This window comes from Odocoileus virginianus, chromosome 18, assembly GCF_023699985.2.
Source record: "Odocoileus virginianus isolate 20LAN1187 ecotype Illinois chromosome 18, Ovbor_1.2, whole genome shotgun sequence".
In the NCBI taxonomy this organism is placed as follows: Eukaryota; Metazoa; Chordata; class Mammalia; order Artiodactyla; family Cervidae; genus Odocoileus; species Odocoileus virginianus.
This window is the reverse complement of record NC_069691.1, coordinates 832,842-845,635: the sequence shown is the minus strand read 5'-3', so window position 1 is coordinate 845,635 and position 12,794 is coordinate 832,842. Positions and strand designations below refer to the sequence as shown.

General features: G+C 49.9%; 1 protein-coding gene across 4 annotated transcripts in view; it reads left to right on the top strand.

Annotated features, from left to right (window-relative positions):
- Nucleotides 1-12,794, top strand: part of CCDC180 (coiled-coil domain containing 180) — a 57,371-nt gene that overhangs the window by 19,096 nt on the left and 25,481 nt on the right. For all 4 annotated transcript variants that reach the window (XM_070480228.1, XM_070480227.1, XM_070480229.1 and 1 more), the window contains exons 12-20: nucleotides 422-510; nucleotides 2,213-2,335; nucleotides 3,431-3,604; nucleotides 4,415-4,530; nucleotides 5,577-5,703; nucleotides 7,327-7,366; nucleotides 7,495-7,937; nucleotides 9,190-9,416; nucleotides 12,080-12,255. In XM_070480228.1, the coding sequence (XP_070336329.1) occupies nucleotides 422-510; nucleotides 2,213-2,335; nucleotides 3,431-3,604; nucleotides 4,415-4,530; nucleotides 5,577-5,703; nucleotides 7,327-7,366; nucleotides 7,495-7,937; nucleotides 9,190-9,416; nucleotides 12,080-12,255 (1,515 nt within the window). The remainder of the gene's footprint in view (nucleotides 1-421; nucleotides 511-2,212; nucleotides 2,336-3,430; nucleotides 3,605-4,414; nucleotides 4,531-5,576; nucleotides 5,704-7,326; nucleotides 7,367-7,494; nucleotides 7,938-9,189; nucleotides 9,417-12,079; nucleotides 12,256-12,794) is intronic.

Here is a 12,794-nt window from a genome sequence, read left to right as displayed (position 1 = left end):
ACTGTAAACCAGAAACGGCAGGGAGGAGGAAGAGGAGAAAGCCCAGCCAGCCACATCTGGATGCTCTGCCAGTCCCATCACTTCTTAGGGGACTCCTCCCAGACGTGATCTGTAAATGCTGTTAATTCGCACCTGGTTACTGCTCTGTCGCTCAGTACCGCTACCCCGAAAGAGTTGCATCAGCCTTGAAACCGAGTCGGGGGTCGGAATCAGAACAGAAAACTGTGGTTGCTCGTTTGAGGTCCTTGGGGTGTTGAGGACATTGAGGTGAGGGAGACAGCACCCCCTGATGTAAATGGCCCCTGCGCTGGAGGCACTTTGCTGGGGAAAAGCCACTTCCCGAGAGGTGGGAAACCCCTCCTCCCGACCTGCCCTCTTCTGGAAGAGCTGCTGACGTGTTTTTTTTTCCCCACCCGTGGAGACACCCACCACATGGACTGCATGATGCGGATCCGCTTGCAGTATGAGAAGGTCTGGCAGGAGTGCCTCGCCCAAGTGCAGACCTGCAGGGTGGGTGTCCCTCCCGGCCCTGCCCCCGTCCCCCCTGCAGCCCCAGCCTTCCCTCCGCCTTGGTGTCTGGCCATTCCGAAGCTGTTCCCTCAGCCTGGACTCCCTCCTCCCCAGCTGTTCCCACCTACCCCTCCATGGCCCCCAACCTGACCGCCTCCAGGCAGCCTTCCTTGACCCCACAGGCAAAATGTAGCACTCTGATCACCTCAGCCTTCGCCCTTGACCCTCTGTGTCACTTGACTGTGTTTATTCAGTGGAGGTGATGTCATGGGAGTTATCCCACCAATTCCCTTTCATAAACACTGGTGCCATTGCTGTCACACCCAACTTCACTCTCTACGGCCAGCCTCTGTCCTTCACCCACCCGCCTCTGTTAGATTGTGAGACAGTGAGACCTCCCACAGCCCCCTTCAATGCCCAGGCCTGGTTTCCTGAGCTATGAGGACATATTGTGTCAAAAGGCCCCTTCCCTCCCTCCTTTGTAAGACTGTTTAGATGAAAATCCCCCACACTAATCATTTTGAAGACGGTCTAACATGCCCACTGTGGCTGTCGGAGTCTCCAGGCCGTGACGGTCTTGCCTGTAGGCCCCAAGACGTGCCTGCTGCCCCAGCCCTCACACCTGTGTCTGTCAAGCTTTGGCTCTCTGCCATCAGGACTCTGAACAGAGTTCAAGGGAGCAGAAGGCTTTCCAGTGCACTCCATCCTTCGGGTGCTGTGGTCCCTGGGGGCTGTGCCACTCTCTTGCACCTGTCATCACATCCTGCAAGGTCCTACAGGGTGGGTGTCGCTGGCTCTATCTGAAGATGAGAAGACCAGTTTGCAAAAGATCCAGGGGCTGTCCCAGTCCACAGGGGCCTGCTTGCTCTGGGGCCTTCGGGGCCATCACATGCCTCCTAGTCAGCCCTTTAGAGACATCAGACCTTAGGAGCAAAGCCTGGAGGGAAGCCTCGTGCTCCAGAGAGCCTCCCCAAGACCACGCCCCCAGCACTCACCTCCTCACTCACCCCTGCCCTTGGGGCTCCACGGCCCTGTGGCCCTAGAGTCGGTTCCTTGTGCCCCTGCTCACGGCCCTCCACTGGGCACGTGCAGGGTGTGAGTGCAGAGCTCACCACGTACCCCGGAAGCACTTTGAGCCTGACAGAGGGTGCCTGATGTTCCTGGGCAGCAGCATTGGAAGTGTACAACTGGAGACACGTTTCATGTTTTATAATAATTGGGGGAGGTTGATTTATTCTAGGTTTTGTGCATAAGTCAACTCTATATTAATACAGAGAACTGGCTTTCCAGTTGGCATAACTCCAGACAGGAAAGGGGAGGCCTGCTGAGGGTGTGCAGCAGCAATGCTGAGGGTGTGTAGGATGGCAGTTTATGCCTGTAGGGTTGGAAGTAGGAGAGTTCAGGTCGCAGGCCCACCACTTGCCAGGTTTGTGCCCTCCAGCAAGTCCGTTCACTTCTCCCCCAGCTTTAGTTTCCTAATCTGCCAAGGGGGGCTAATGAGAACACCTCTGGAGGAGTCAGTGGCCAGGGGTGGCACTCAGCACCTGGACACAGTGGGCAGATGAAGCTGGCCCGACTGGGCCACTGTGGAGGTTGTTGCCAAGGTTCGTGGAGATGGGTGGGAGGCTGGTCTTGGGGCAGGACCAGTCCTGAGGTGAATCCCCCATCAGTCTAAGCCGGGCTCTGCCTTGTCCCCCTCCAGAAGCAGCTGCTGGACTGGAAGGCCTTCACTGAGGAGGAGGCAGAGAGCCTGGTGAGCCCATCCTTCTTCCAGATGGTGGGAAGTCTCCAGAGCAAGGTGGAGGAGGAGCTGGAGGCCTTGGACGTGCGTAACTGGGGACCTGTGCAGCTGGGGAGTAGGGTGGGGGTCGCCCGGGATGCTGGGCTGTGAGAGGGGCGGGAGTCCAGGGGCTTCCAGCATTCTTGTCGCTGGTGAGTGCCTCCGCCTCGTCATGGCCAGCCCCTCTGGAGCAATTCCCCTGCACCGCCAGGCACTCCAGGCTCACCCCTGGCTCCCCAGCCACCCCCAGACTCCAGTCAAACGCTCTCGGACAGTGAGTGTCCCCCCAGGCCCTTGCCGAGTCTGGGTGCTAGAGATCAAAATGCGCAGTTAGCCCGAGTCCCAGATGCCTAGAGTCTGGAGCAGGATTCAGCAGATGTTTCCTGTAAAGGGCCAGGAGGTGAGTATTTTAAGCCCTGTGGGGTGGCAGGTTTCTGACCCAAATTCTCACTCTGCTCATATCACAGAGAAGCAGCCCTAGGCAACACAGAAATAAATGGGTATGGCTATGTTTCAATAAAACTTTATTTCTGGACACTGAAGTTTGAATTTCACCTAATTATTACATGATTGATTATCTTCTTTAGTCTCCCCCCCGCCCCAGCCATTTAAAAACGTAAAATCTGTGCTTAGTTCCCAAGGTTAAACAAAAAATGCAGAGGGCTACATGTAGCTCACAGGCCATAGTCTGCCAACTCCAGGCCCTTTGAGAGTATAAGAGACACATATGAGAGAGGGAAAAGTGAGACTTCAACAGTAGGCTCCGGTGTTTGGCTCAAGTGCTGTGTCAGAGAGCTCCAAGGACGGAGAGATGCCCAGATCAAAATGGGCATGGCCCACTGGATGCCAGAGTGGTGCCTTTCTCCTTCCAGGCCCCGAACTCCGTCTTCAGTGGACAGGGTACAGTTCTAGAGATGGGACTTCATGTCAGCCAGTCTGAGGGTGTGGCCGTGGACAGACCAGAAATGCTGTCCCAGAGAAGGGAAGGCCGGATGTGAAGATAACCTTGAGGTTATCTTCAGTCCCTGGAGATCTGGGCCTCTACGGGCTGGTGAGGCAGCCCCGCTAGAGGGGCCCTTCTCCTTTCCCTGGGGGCCGGTTGACACTTAAAGGCCCCTCCTCTGGGTTCTGCCCCCGCAGAAATCCTTTGAGATCGTGGCAAAGCAGGCAGAGCAGCAGAGCTCAGACCTCTTCAGCTACTTCCAGGAGGCCGTGAGCCTGTGGGAGACACATCAGAGTGTGCTGCTGACGCAGGAGCTGGAGCTCGAGAAGAGGATGGAGCAGCAACGGCAGAAGGACAGGCGGGAGAACCAGGTGTGGCCCCGGCATCCAGGTGACCCCAGCAGGCGAGGAGCCAAGGGCCACACCCAGACTGTCAGCTGCCCATGGCTCTGCTTGGGGGCCCGTGAATTCAGCTAGCATTCAGATGCAAAAAAAAAAAAAGAAGTTCATAGTTCACACCATATTTTATTTTTATGTAAAAATAAGCCCCCAGTGTATCTTAGACTCCAATGTAAAACCTCAAGCTATGAAACTTGAGCAGATGAGAAACTGAGGCTCACCCTGGTCATGGAGGCTGGGTGGCAGTAAAGTTCTGCTGGAATTAGGTCTGGACTATGCAGTGAGTCCCAGATCCAGACATGTCTGTGATGGGGCTTGCCTGAGAGACAGACTGGGGGGCATGGAACATCTCCCTCTGGCAGTCATCCTGACCCCCAGGACATGAGCTGGCCCCCACCCACCTGCCTTTACATAGCCGAGCGGTGGAAGGGACGCCCTCAGCATCTGACATCAGGCGTGGCAGTGGGAAGGGGAGTGAGGAACAGGCGTCTCTGGAAGGTGTAAGGGGGGCCAGCCCAGGCAGGGTGAAGGGAAGGGGCATGTCCCTGAGGAGCCCCATCTAAGTGGGGTCATCGGGATTTAAAATAGAGAAGAACAGTCCAGGCAGGGAGAAGCGCCCACAGGCCCAGAGCAGTGAGAGTAAGAATGGTGCTTCTCATGTAGAAAAGCCTGCCTGGGGCACCTGGACCTCATCTCCAGGGGCAGGGTCTCTGCATCTCACATCCTCTCTGGGAGCGCTGGTGACTCACATCTGCTTCCTTCCATTCCTGGTGTGGCTGCCAGGCCCAGGAGGCTCACCTTGACAAGCTCTTGGACCAACTGAGGCAGCAAAGCTATGAGAATAACCTGAAGTCACACCTGGAAAAGGCCAAGGATTTTCTGAAGAATATGAAATGCAGGTAGGCAGACCAGATTCTAGAAGAGGATGGACTAGAATTCATATTCATGGTCAGAGGCTGCCTGCCTGGGAGCCCAGCCTACGGTTGCCTCCAGCTTTAGATCACATTGTGCTACTTTGCAGCTCTGCCCTCGGTCAACACAAAAGCTTTCAAGGAGAATTTTGATCAGAAAAATTTATGGAGGGATGTTTCTGGGTCATGTAGTTTAAAGGTCAAGAGTGTGGGTCCTCCCTGCTTAAATTTTAAAACATACATGCTTTGTTAAAGAAAAAAAAATTTAACCAGTACAAACATATAAGAAATTCTCATTTCTGCCCAACTCATCCATTTTGTGGACATAGACATTTATAAATGTTGGTATATATACACATGTAAAGTGTCTTTAAAATGAGAATTGTTCTATAACTTTGTGTCATTTTTAAATGACCATCCATTTGTTAATATGGATGCTTCAGAATGATTTAACCATGCTCTAACTGATAAGCTTTTTAAGACTGGTGCCCGTTTCTCCACATTAAAGACAGTTCCCTGTGAACTATCTTGCATCTTTGTGCCCTTGTACAACTAATATTATAAGGGCTGTTCACAGAAATGGGATTGCACTGCCAATTGATTGCAGTACTGAGATTCAGAAGCACATTGTAAGGCAAATAAATACCCCCCGGAACCTTGGCCTTCTGACCTCAGAGACAGATGAAATCTGGGGCCTTGGTTTTGGAGCGTTTGATGGGATGATGTAGGTGAAGTTCTAGGACGGGGTTAGGACTATAGACAGAAAGTGGGAACGCATGTTTATGCAAAGAAGTCTCTCTGTAGGTGTTTTCTAAATACTCTATGAAGAGTAGGTACTGCTTGTATGATCAGGAAAATAGCAGAACAAACCAAGGACTGTTACTGTGAAAGGAAGCCTCCACAGCAGCTCCGCACAAAACTCGAGGCCAGGTGCTCGCCAGCCTCCGTGAGGTCCGCGGCGTGGCTTCTGGCTGGGGTCCCTCGCCCCCAGCTGACCCTCCCACTGACAGTGCTGTCACCTCCCTTCCTCCGAGGTATGAGGCTTTCCATGGCCTCCTGACCGAGGAGGTGATGGGGTACCCAGTGACCGTGCTGAAGGAACTCAGCTCCTATAGCTCCCGCCTCAGCCGACACTTCTGTGTGCGTGAAATCTTTGAACAGGTACGAAAAGGGATACAAAACTCCCAGCTGCTCACCAAGAAGTGAAGAGGAGAGGATGACTTCTAGTTCACATTCGCCTCAATAACCCAGGGGGAGTTAGAGTCTGTGCCAGGATATCAAGGAGTGAGAAACTAAAAGCATCTCCTAAAGAGACTCTTTTTCTCAGACTAGAAGAGGTCAAAGAATCCAGGCCTCAGAATCCAGGCCTCAAGTCTTTAATAGAATTATAATTAAAAGGCTGATTTTATAGGCCTCCGAGTCCTATTCATCCAATTCACCATGCCACATAACCATCCTAAAGTCCAGCTCTGACCTACCCATTCTCCTGCTCAGAAAGCCCTCCCCAGGTCTGCAGCCCCAGCCAAACGCAGCCCACAGTCGCTAGATGACCATGGAGGCCCCCGAATCTGACTCCCGCCCTGACTCCACCTGCTTCAACCAACTCCTCGCCCTTCCTGCACGTGCCACTGCCCCCCACCCCTCCTCACCCTGCTGCTCTGCTGGGATCCCTCTGTCCTACACACCCCAGCCCCCCACACTTCCAGCCACTGCCAGTGACAAGACCCCACCCACCCAGTCTGGCCTCCTCTCCCCTTCTTTACCCCGCCGCCTCTCACTCTCCGAGTGTGCTTGTGCGTGGGTTGTTGGCAAATGCAGGAGTTAAGGGCATCCTCCTGGAAGGTGTCTCCTGTGAGGCAGCTGTGGCCTCCTGTCTTCCGTCCAGCTTTGCCCTCAGCACAGGGTCCTGCACATAATTCAGATGTACTGAATGCTTCCTGGTACATGCGGGAACACTGGAGTGTCCTGGTCTGACTCCCAGAGGTGGCTCTTTCCCACACATGCACCCAGAGTTTTGCACGGCCAGGGTGGAAGGTACTTGTGGTGGACTCTGAACCGGGCTCGGGTTTCCAACAGATATGGGGTTCCCGACTCCTCAGAGAAGCCTCCTCTCAGCAGAGATCCCTGTCCCGATTGCTCGTAAATGCATTTGTGGCACCTTGGTTGAAGTGGAACTCAGGCTGTCCAGAGGTGGAGCTTTGAGATCAGTCTGGTTGCCTGGTTTAAAACGGAGGCACTCCTGTGGTGGCAGTAACATAGGAAGGACCTGGGTCCATCGGGTTTAAGGGGCTTGTCCACGGTCACACAGCTTGTGAGGAGCTAGAGTTCCAGCCCACTGCTCTCAGTGACACAGTGTTTCCACAACTTCACCCATAGCCAGTGGAACAGGGAATGTGCAGGGTGAAGAGGGGCCCCCAGGTCATGCACATCACGGTCGTTGTGTTTACATCCAGCGCCAGGTGCGGCAGATTCCTGCCCCTTGGATGCATCTCTCTATATATACTTGCTTGTTCTTTGCTCCAGATCACTACCAAAAATGTCAGAATGAGGGTTTATTCTGCGATTTTCATTGTATGATAAACAAACTTTGCTAACGTGCTTGAGATTAAGGAAAGCTGATCAGGAACGCCCTGCTCACCCCTGTGAAATAAGTGGTCAGGGCCTGCACCAGATGTAGAAGGCAGGGAGGAGGGGGTTTTTCCTTAAAGCAAAGAGACGCCCCGAGAAGTGGCACTTGGAGGAAGGTAGCACTGCGTATTCAGTGTCTGTGTTTCTGCCTCGTAGAACCTGGAGGGAGAAGTCGTTTTCCAGTTGAGGGAACCAGGTAACACTTCTACAATTCAAGTGTGAGTCTCCCCAACTTCACGCTTATGTGTCTGGGGGCTCGGGAGGCCCAACCAGGCTGCACTGGTAACCTGTGTCTTCCTGTGCTTTGGGGCCGATCATCAACAGAACCACATGAAAAGCAGTTGCAGAAGAGAACGGGAAGACGGAGAGGAAAACGAAGGTTCAAAGCAAACACGCGCAAACGTGACAGAAGCGGCAGGAGGAGGGCAGGCTCCCTCAAGCCAGCAGAAGAGACAGAGGAAGAAGAAGATCCAGAGGTTGAGTCCTCCACCACACAAGAGGTGGTCATGAGCCCACAGAAGTCCGTACTGAGTGAAGAGATGGATGAGTCCAGGGAGGACTCTATTCCAGGGCTGGAAGAGATACAGGTTGACAGAGACAGCTCCTTGAGATCACCCCCAAACCAGGCCAGTGTGCTGGTTCACGAAGAAGAAGAGGAAGAGAAGAAGGAGGAGGAGGAGGAGAGGGAGGAGGAGGAGGACGAGGAGGAGGAGGACGAGGAGGAGGAGAGGGAGGAGGAGGAGTGGAGGAGCTCGTCTGCGGATGAGGTAGGCCAGCGAAGGTTCGCTCTTGGGTTTGGAACCTGTGCTGTGTTCACTGTCTGCATCCCTAGCACAAGCCGGGGTCCCCAGTGGGGACCATTAGCCCTAATGGAGACCAGCAGTCTCCTAGGCTGTGTCTAAAGAATAACAAACGTACGCACACTTTTCATTGCTGCCAGCAGAGATCCCGTTTTCACGTCCCAGCAGTACTTTTTAAATTTCACCTTCCTGTCCTCACATCCCATCCTGCAACCGACTCTGTCATCCGCCCGTGACTCTGCCCCGCTCCCAGGTCCTCTGCCTTCCCCCAGCTCCTCTTTATGGCAGAGACCAGCTTAGCCGCCCCGTTCCACCTCTCTCCCCAGTCTCTGGCTGTGTAAGAGCACAGATCCGTATCCAGGTTGGCAGACGGCTCTCCTCAGAGTGCAGGTAAGTGACCTCATATGAACGGATCTCACCCTCAGAGCACATTCAGACTCACAGGACAGAAATGTGAGCTCCATAAGCATGGCATCGCAGAGACTCCTTTCCTGTACCTCTGTGGCAGGATTGGCACATGAGGCCTCTGAACAGGGGCCACAGGCAGGTGCGAGAAAAGAGGGCGGGACACCAAGGATAAAACAGTGACTTGGTGAGGACTCCTGTCTTGGTCTGTTCAGGCTGCTATCACGGAATACCATGGACTGGGTGGCTTATAAACACCAGAGATTGATTTCTCACAGTTTTGGAGTCCGGGAATTCAAGATCCAGGCACTGGCAGCCTCAGTGTCTGATGAGGACCTACTTCTTGGTAATAAACAGCTCTTTTTTTTTTCTGTGTCCTTACATGGTGGAAGGGGCAAGCTCTCTGATATTTCATTTTTAAGGGCACTACCGCTATTCATGAGGGAGGGCTCTGCCTACTTGCCCTGATCATCTCCCAAAGTCCACCTCCAAATACCAACACACTGGGGATATGAATTTTGGAGAGGCACCAACATTCAGTCTATGGCAACCATGCAGCCATTATTCAGCTCCAGCCAGTGATGCCATTTGGGAATGCAGACTCAGAATTGCCAGATTTTCTGATTTTTAAGAGAAATCAGAAATCCAGATTTTTAGGTGGCATTTCCCTATTTTAAAAGCATTATATGGGCAAAATATAAACATAGACAACTTTCATCCCACAGGTTTACAACCTCTGATGTCAAAGGACCTATGGTAAAGATTACCAAGTCTGTTCAATGACGCCGAGTTTAAAGTCTTGTTTTCTGCTTAGGTCAAAGCCCAGGAGGAGAGTCTAGGGGAGATCTCCCAGGAGGAGATGGAGTTCTTCACAACCTCTAGTGGGAACACTTACTTTGTTTTCCTACCCCTGAAACAAGAAGAGAACAGCAAGACACCCCATTCCAACCTTCCTGCCATTTTCTTCAAGGACAGTTCCAGTGCCAGGGTCTTAGAAGAAGTGATCATTCCATCCAGACTAGTTTTAGAGATTAAGAAACAGTGAGTGAAAATTCCTTTTATTCTCATTCTCTTTGAGTTTTATTAACAAGCTGAAATATAATAACGAAAGATTGGACTAGTTTCAGATGGAAAAGAAAGCAAATACCATATGCTAACACATATGTATGAAATCTAGAAAGACAGTACTGATTTACCTATTTGCAGGGGGCAGCAAGCATTCTAACTTCTGAATTAGTTCTGCTTGTTTGTGAATTTTATTTAAATGGAATCATATAGAGTGTATTCTTTTATATCCAGCTTCCCCTGGTGAGCATGTGTATATATTTCTGTTAGATATATAAGTAAGAGTGGGTTATTGGGAAGTTGACTTATATGTGTGTGTCCATCTTGAGGAGATGTGACCAAAAGATACTACCAAAGAGTTTTCAAAAGTGGTTTGTTTTAACAGTTTGCAGCAATGTATGAGAGTCCAGTTGCTCCATATCCTCACTTGGTATTTATTGTCGGTGGTTTTTATTTTAGGCACTCTGGTGTGTGTGTGTAGTGGTGCTTCATTTTCCTGATGAATAACAATGTCGTGCGCCTTGTTATATACTTATTGGCCATTTAATCACCTTTCTGTGAAATGCCTCATTAAATTCTTTGCTTATTTGTGGTAGATTACCTATATTTTTTCTTACTGATTTAAGTGAGTTAGTTGCCTGCCTTAGACCAGGGTTTTTTTGTTAGTTAAACACATCGTGAATGTTCGTACCTTCTCTGTGCTTGTCTTTTTTTTTACTCTTGTAAAGATAGCTTTTGCCAGATATCTTTTTAGTAAGGTCTTAGTCATCAATTTTTCCACTAGGGTTAGTGTGATTTCTGTCTTCTCTAAGAAATCTTTGCTTGCCCCAAGGTCATGAAAATATTCTCCTGTGTTATCTACCAAAAATGTTATAAACTTTCACAGTTAGATGTACAATTCAGCTGGAATTGATACTTGCTTACATGTGCGGTAGGAGTCAAATTCACTTCTGTCCTGTGTGAATAGCCAGTTAAGGCCAGGCCATTTGAGAAGACTCCTCTCTCTCCACTGCCCTGCCAGGCCTCCCCTGACTGATGGTGCGTGTGCCATGTACTCGGTCATGTCCAGCTCTCTGCTGCCCACCAGGCTTATCTGTTCATGGACTTTTCCAGGCAAGAATATTTGCCTGCGAGTGGGTTGCCATTTCCTACTCCAGAGGATCTTCCTGATGCAGGGACCCCGACTGATTACCATAGCTTATACTAAGTCTTATTATCTGGTTGTGTAAGTCCTCCAGACTTGACTTCTCCAGAATTGTCTTTACTATCCTTGGCCCTTTTCTATTTCTATATAAATTTGAAATCAGCTCATCAGTTTCTGTAAGAAGACATCTGCTGAGCTTTTAATTGTTATAGAATCTATAGATACATTTGGAGAGAACCAACATCTTGACAATACATAGCCAAGAAAATCATGCTGCATTTCTAACAGGATGAAACGATCAACTAGCAAAAATATTTGCAGTTCACATCTCAGCCAAAGGACCTTGTGTTCCCAATATATAAAGTGCTCCTAGAAATTAACAAGAAAAAGCGCAACTACATCCTAGAGTGGTGGGCAAAAGATATTAGTGGATGGTATAGATAGAAAAAGAACTTTAATAGTCTTGAACTCATAAAAATATGCTCAGTCTCAGTCATAATATGACAAAATTGTCAGATTCAAGGGTTTGACAATACAGTCTGAAGCTATGGAGAAACTGTTGTTCAGTCACTACATCGTGTCTGACTTTACAGACCTGTCTGCAGCACGCCAGACTCCTCTGTCCTCCACTATCTCCCAGAATTTGCTCAAATTCATGTCCAGTGAGTCAGCGATGCTATCTAACCATCTCAGCCTCTTCCTCCCCCTTCTTTTACCTTCAGTCTTTCCCAGCATCAGGTCTTTTTGATGAGTCGCTATTTGCACCAGGGGGCCAAAGTATTGGCGCTTCAGCTTCAGCATCAGTCCTTCCAATGAGGATTCAGGGTTGATTTCCTTTAGGATTGACTGGTTTGATCTCTTTGCTGTCCAAGGGACTCTTATGAGTCTTTTCTAGCACCATAATTTGAAAGCATCAATTCTTCAGCACTCAGCCTTGTTTATGGTCCAACTCACACCTGTACATGACTACTTGAAAAATCTTTGACTGTACGGACCTTTGGCAGCCCAGTGATATCTCTGCTTTTTAATACGCTGTCTGAATTTGTCATAGATTTTTCTTCCAGGGAGCAGGCATCTTTTATTTTCATTGCCGCAGTCACCATCCACAGTGAGAAATGGAGAAATAGGAACTTTTATTCATTGTCATGCAACAGAAGCAGTTTGGCCATATCAACCAGATCCACAAATGTATTTCAGGTTTTGATTCAATAATTCCCTTTCAGGGAATTTATCCTATAGAAATTATTCTACACTTGACACATGTATGAAGTTACACATTACAGTCTTCTTGGTAAGAACAAATGAATGGAAACCAGGCTATGTCCACCAACCAGGGGATCTGGCTAAATGAATAATGGTCCACCCAGACAAAGAGATACAATGTAGTGGGAAATTAAATAAGAAAGAAGGAGTGGAAGAAGGAAGCACTGTATGTATCGACCTGGAGAGACCTCTCCCTGGTCACAGTTGCTGACCTCGCTGGCCTCTCCCTCAGGCTTCGAACTGGCTTTTTTGAGCACTTGGAGAAGTGGTTTGACCAATGTGCCCTCAATGCTCGGGTCCTCATGGCCAGCAAGACTGATGAACTGGATTCAGAACTGGAGCTGCGTCTGCACCTGCACCAGCCAAGAGCCCAGCGCATTGAGAAGGACATCCACAACGTCAGGGCAGGTACCGTGGCTCTGCATTCATCAGGCAGCCCCGGTTTGCACCACACAACACTGAGCATGTTGTCGTCACACCCCAGAAGATGTGTGTGAGGGTTCACACCTCCCAGGCTGGCAGAGAAGGTTGTACCCAGAATCCTCATCTAAGATCTTTTAAAGAGGGTGTTAGATGCTGAAATGAAGAATATTGTCTTATTTTAGCTTTATCAGTCCCAGATACATTCCCACACCTGTCATTCACACTTTCATGACGGATGCCCTAGAGGCAGGCCTGTAGCTCAGGACTCAGAGCTAGTAGGCTCAACCTCTCTAGCTGTGTGACTCTGGGCAGGTTACATGACCTATCTGATCTGTTCCTAACCTCCTGAGGGTATTTTGGTGGTGGTAGTTAACTCTCCTTGAAGTGGTACAGTGCAGAATCATGAACAACTGGTATAAGCCAGAGTCTCCAAAAGTGGTAGCCATTATTTTCAGCTTATAGTTTTTAATACTTAAAAAGTGCCATTTCTCTCTAAGGCAGAAGGCTCCATCATTTTGGGGGAG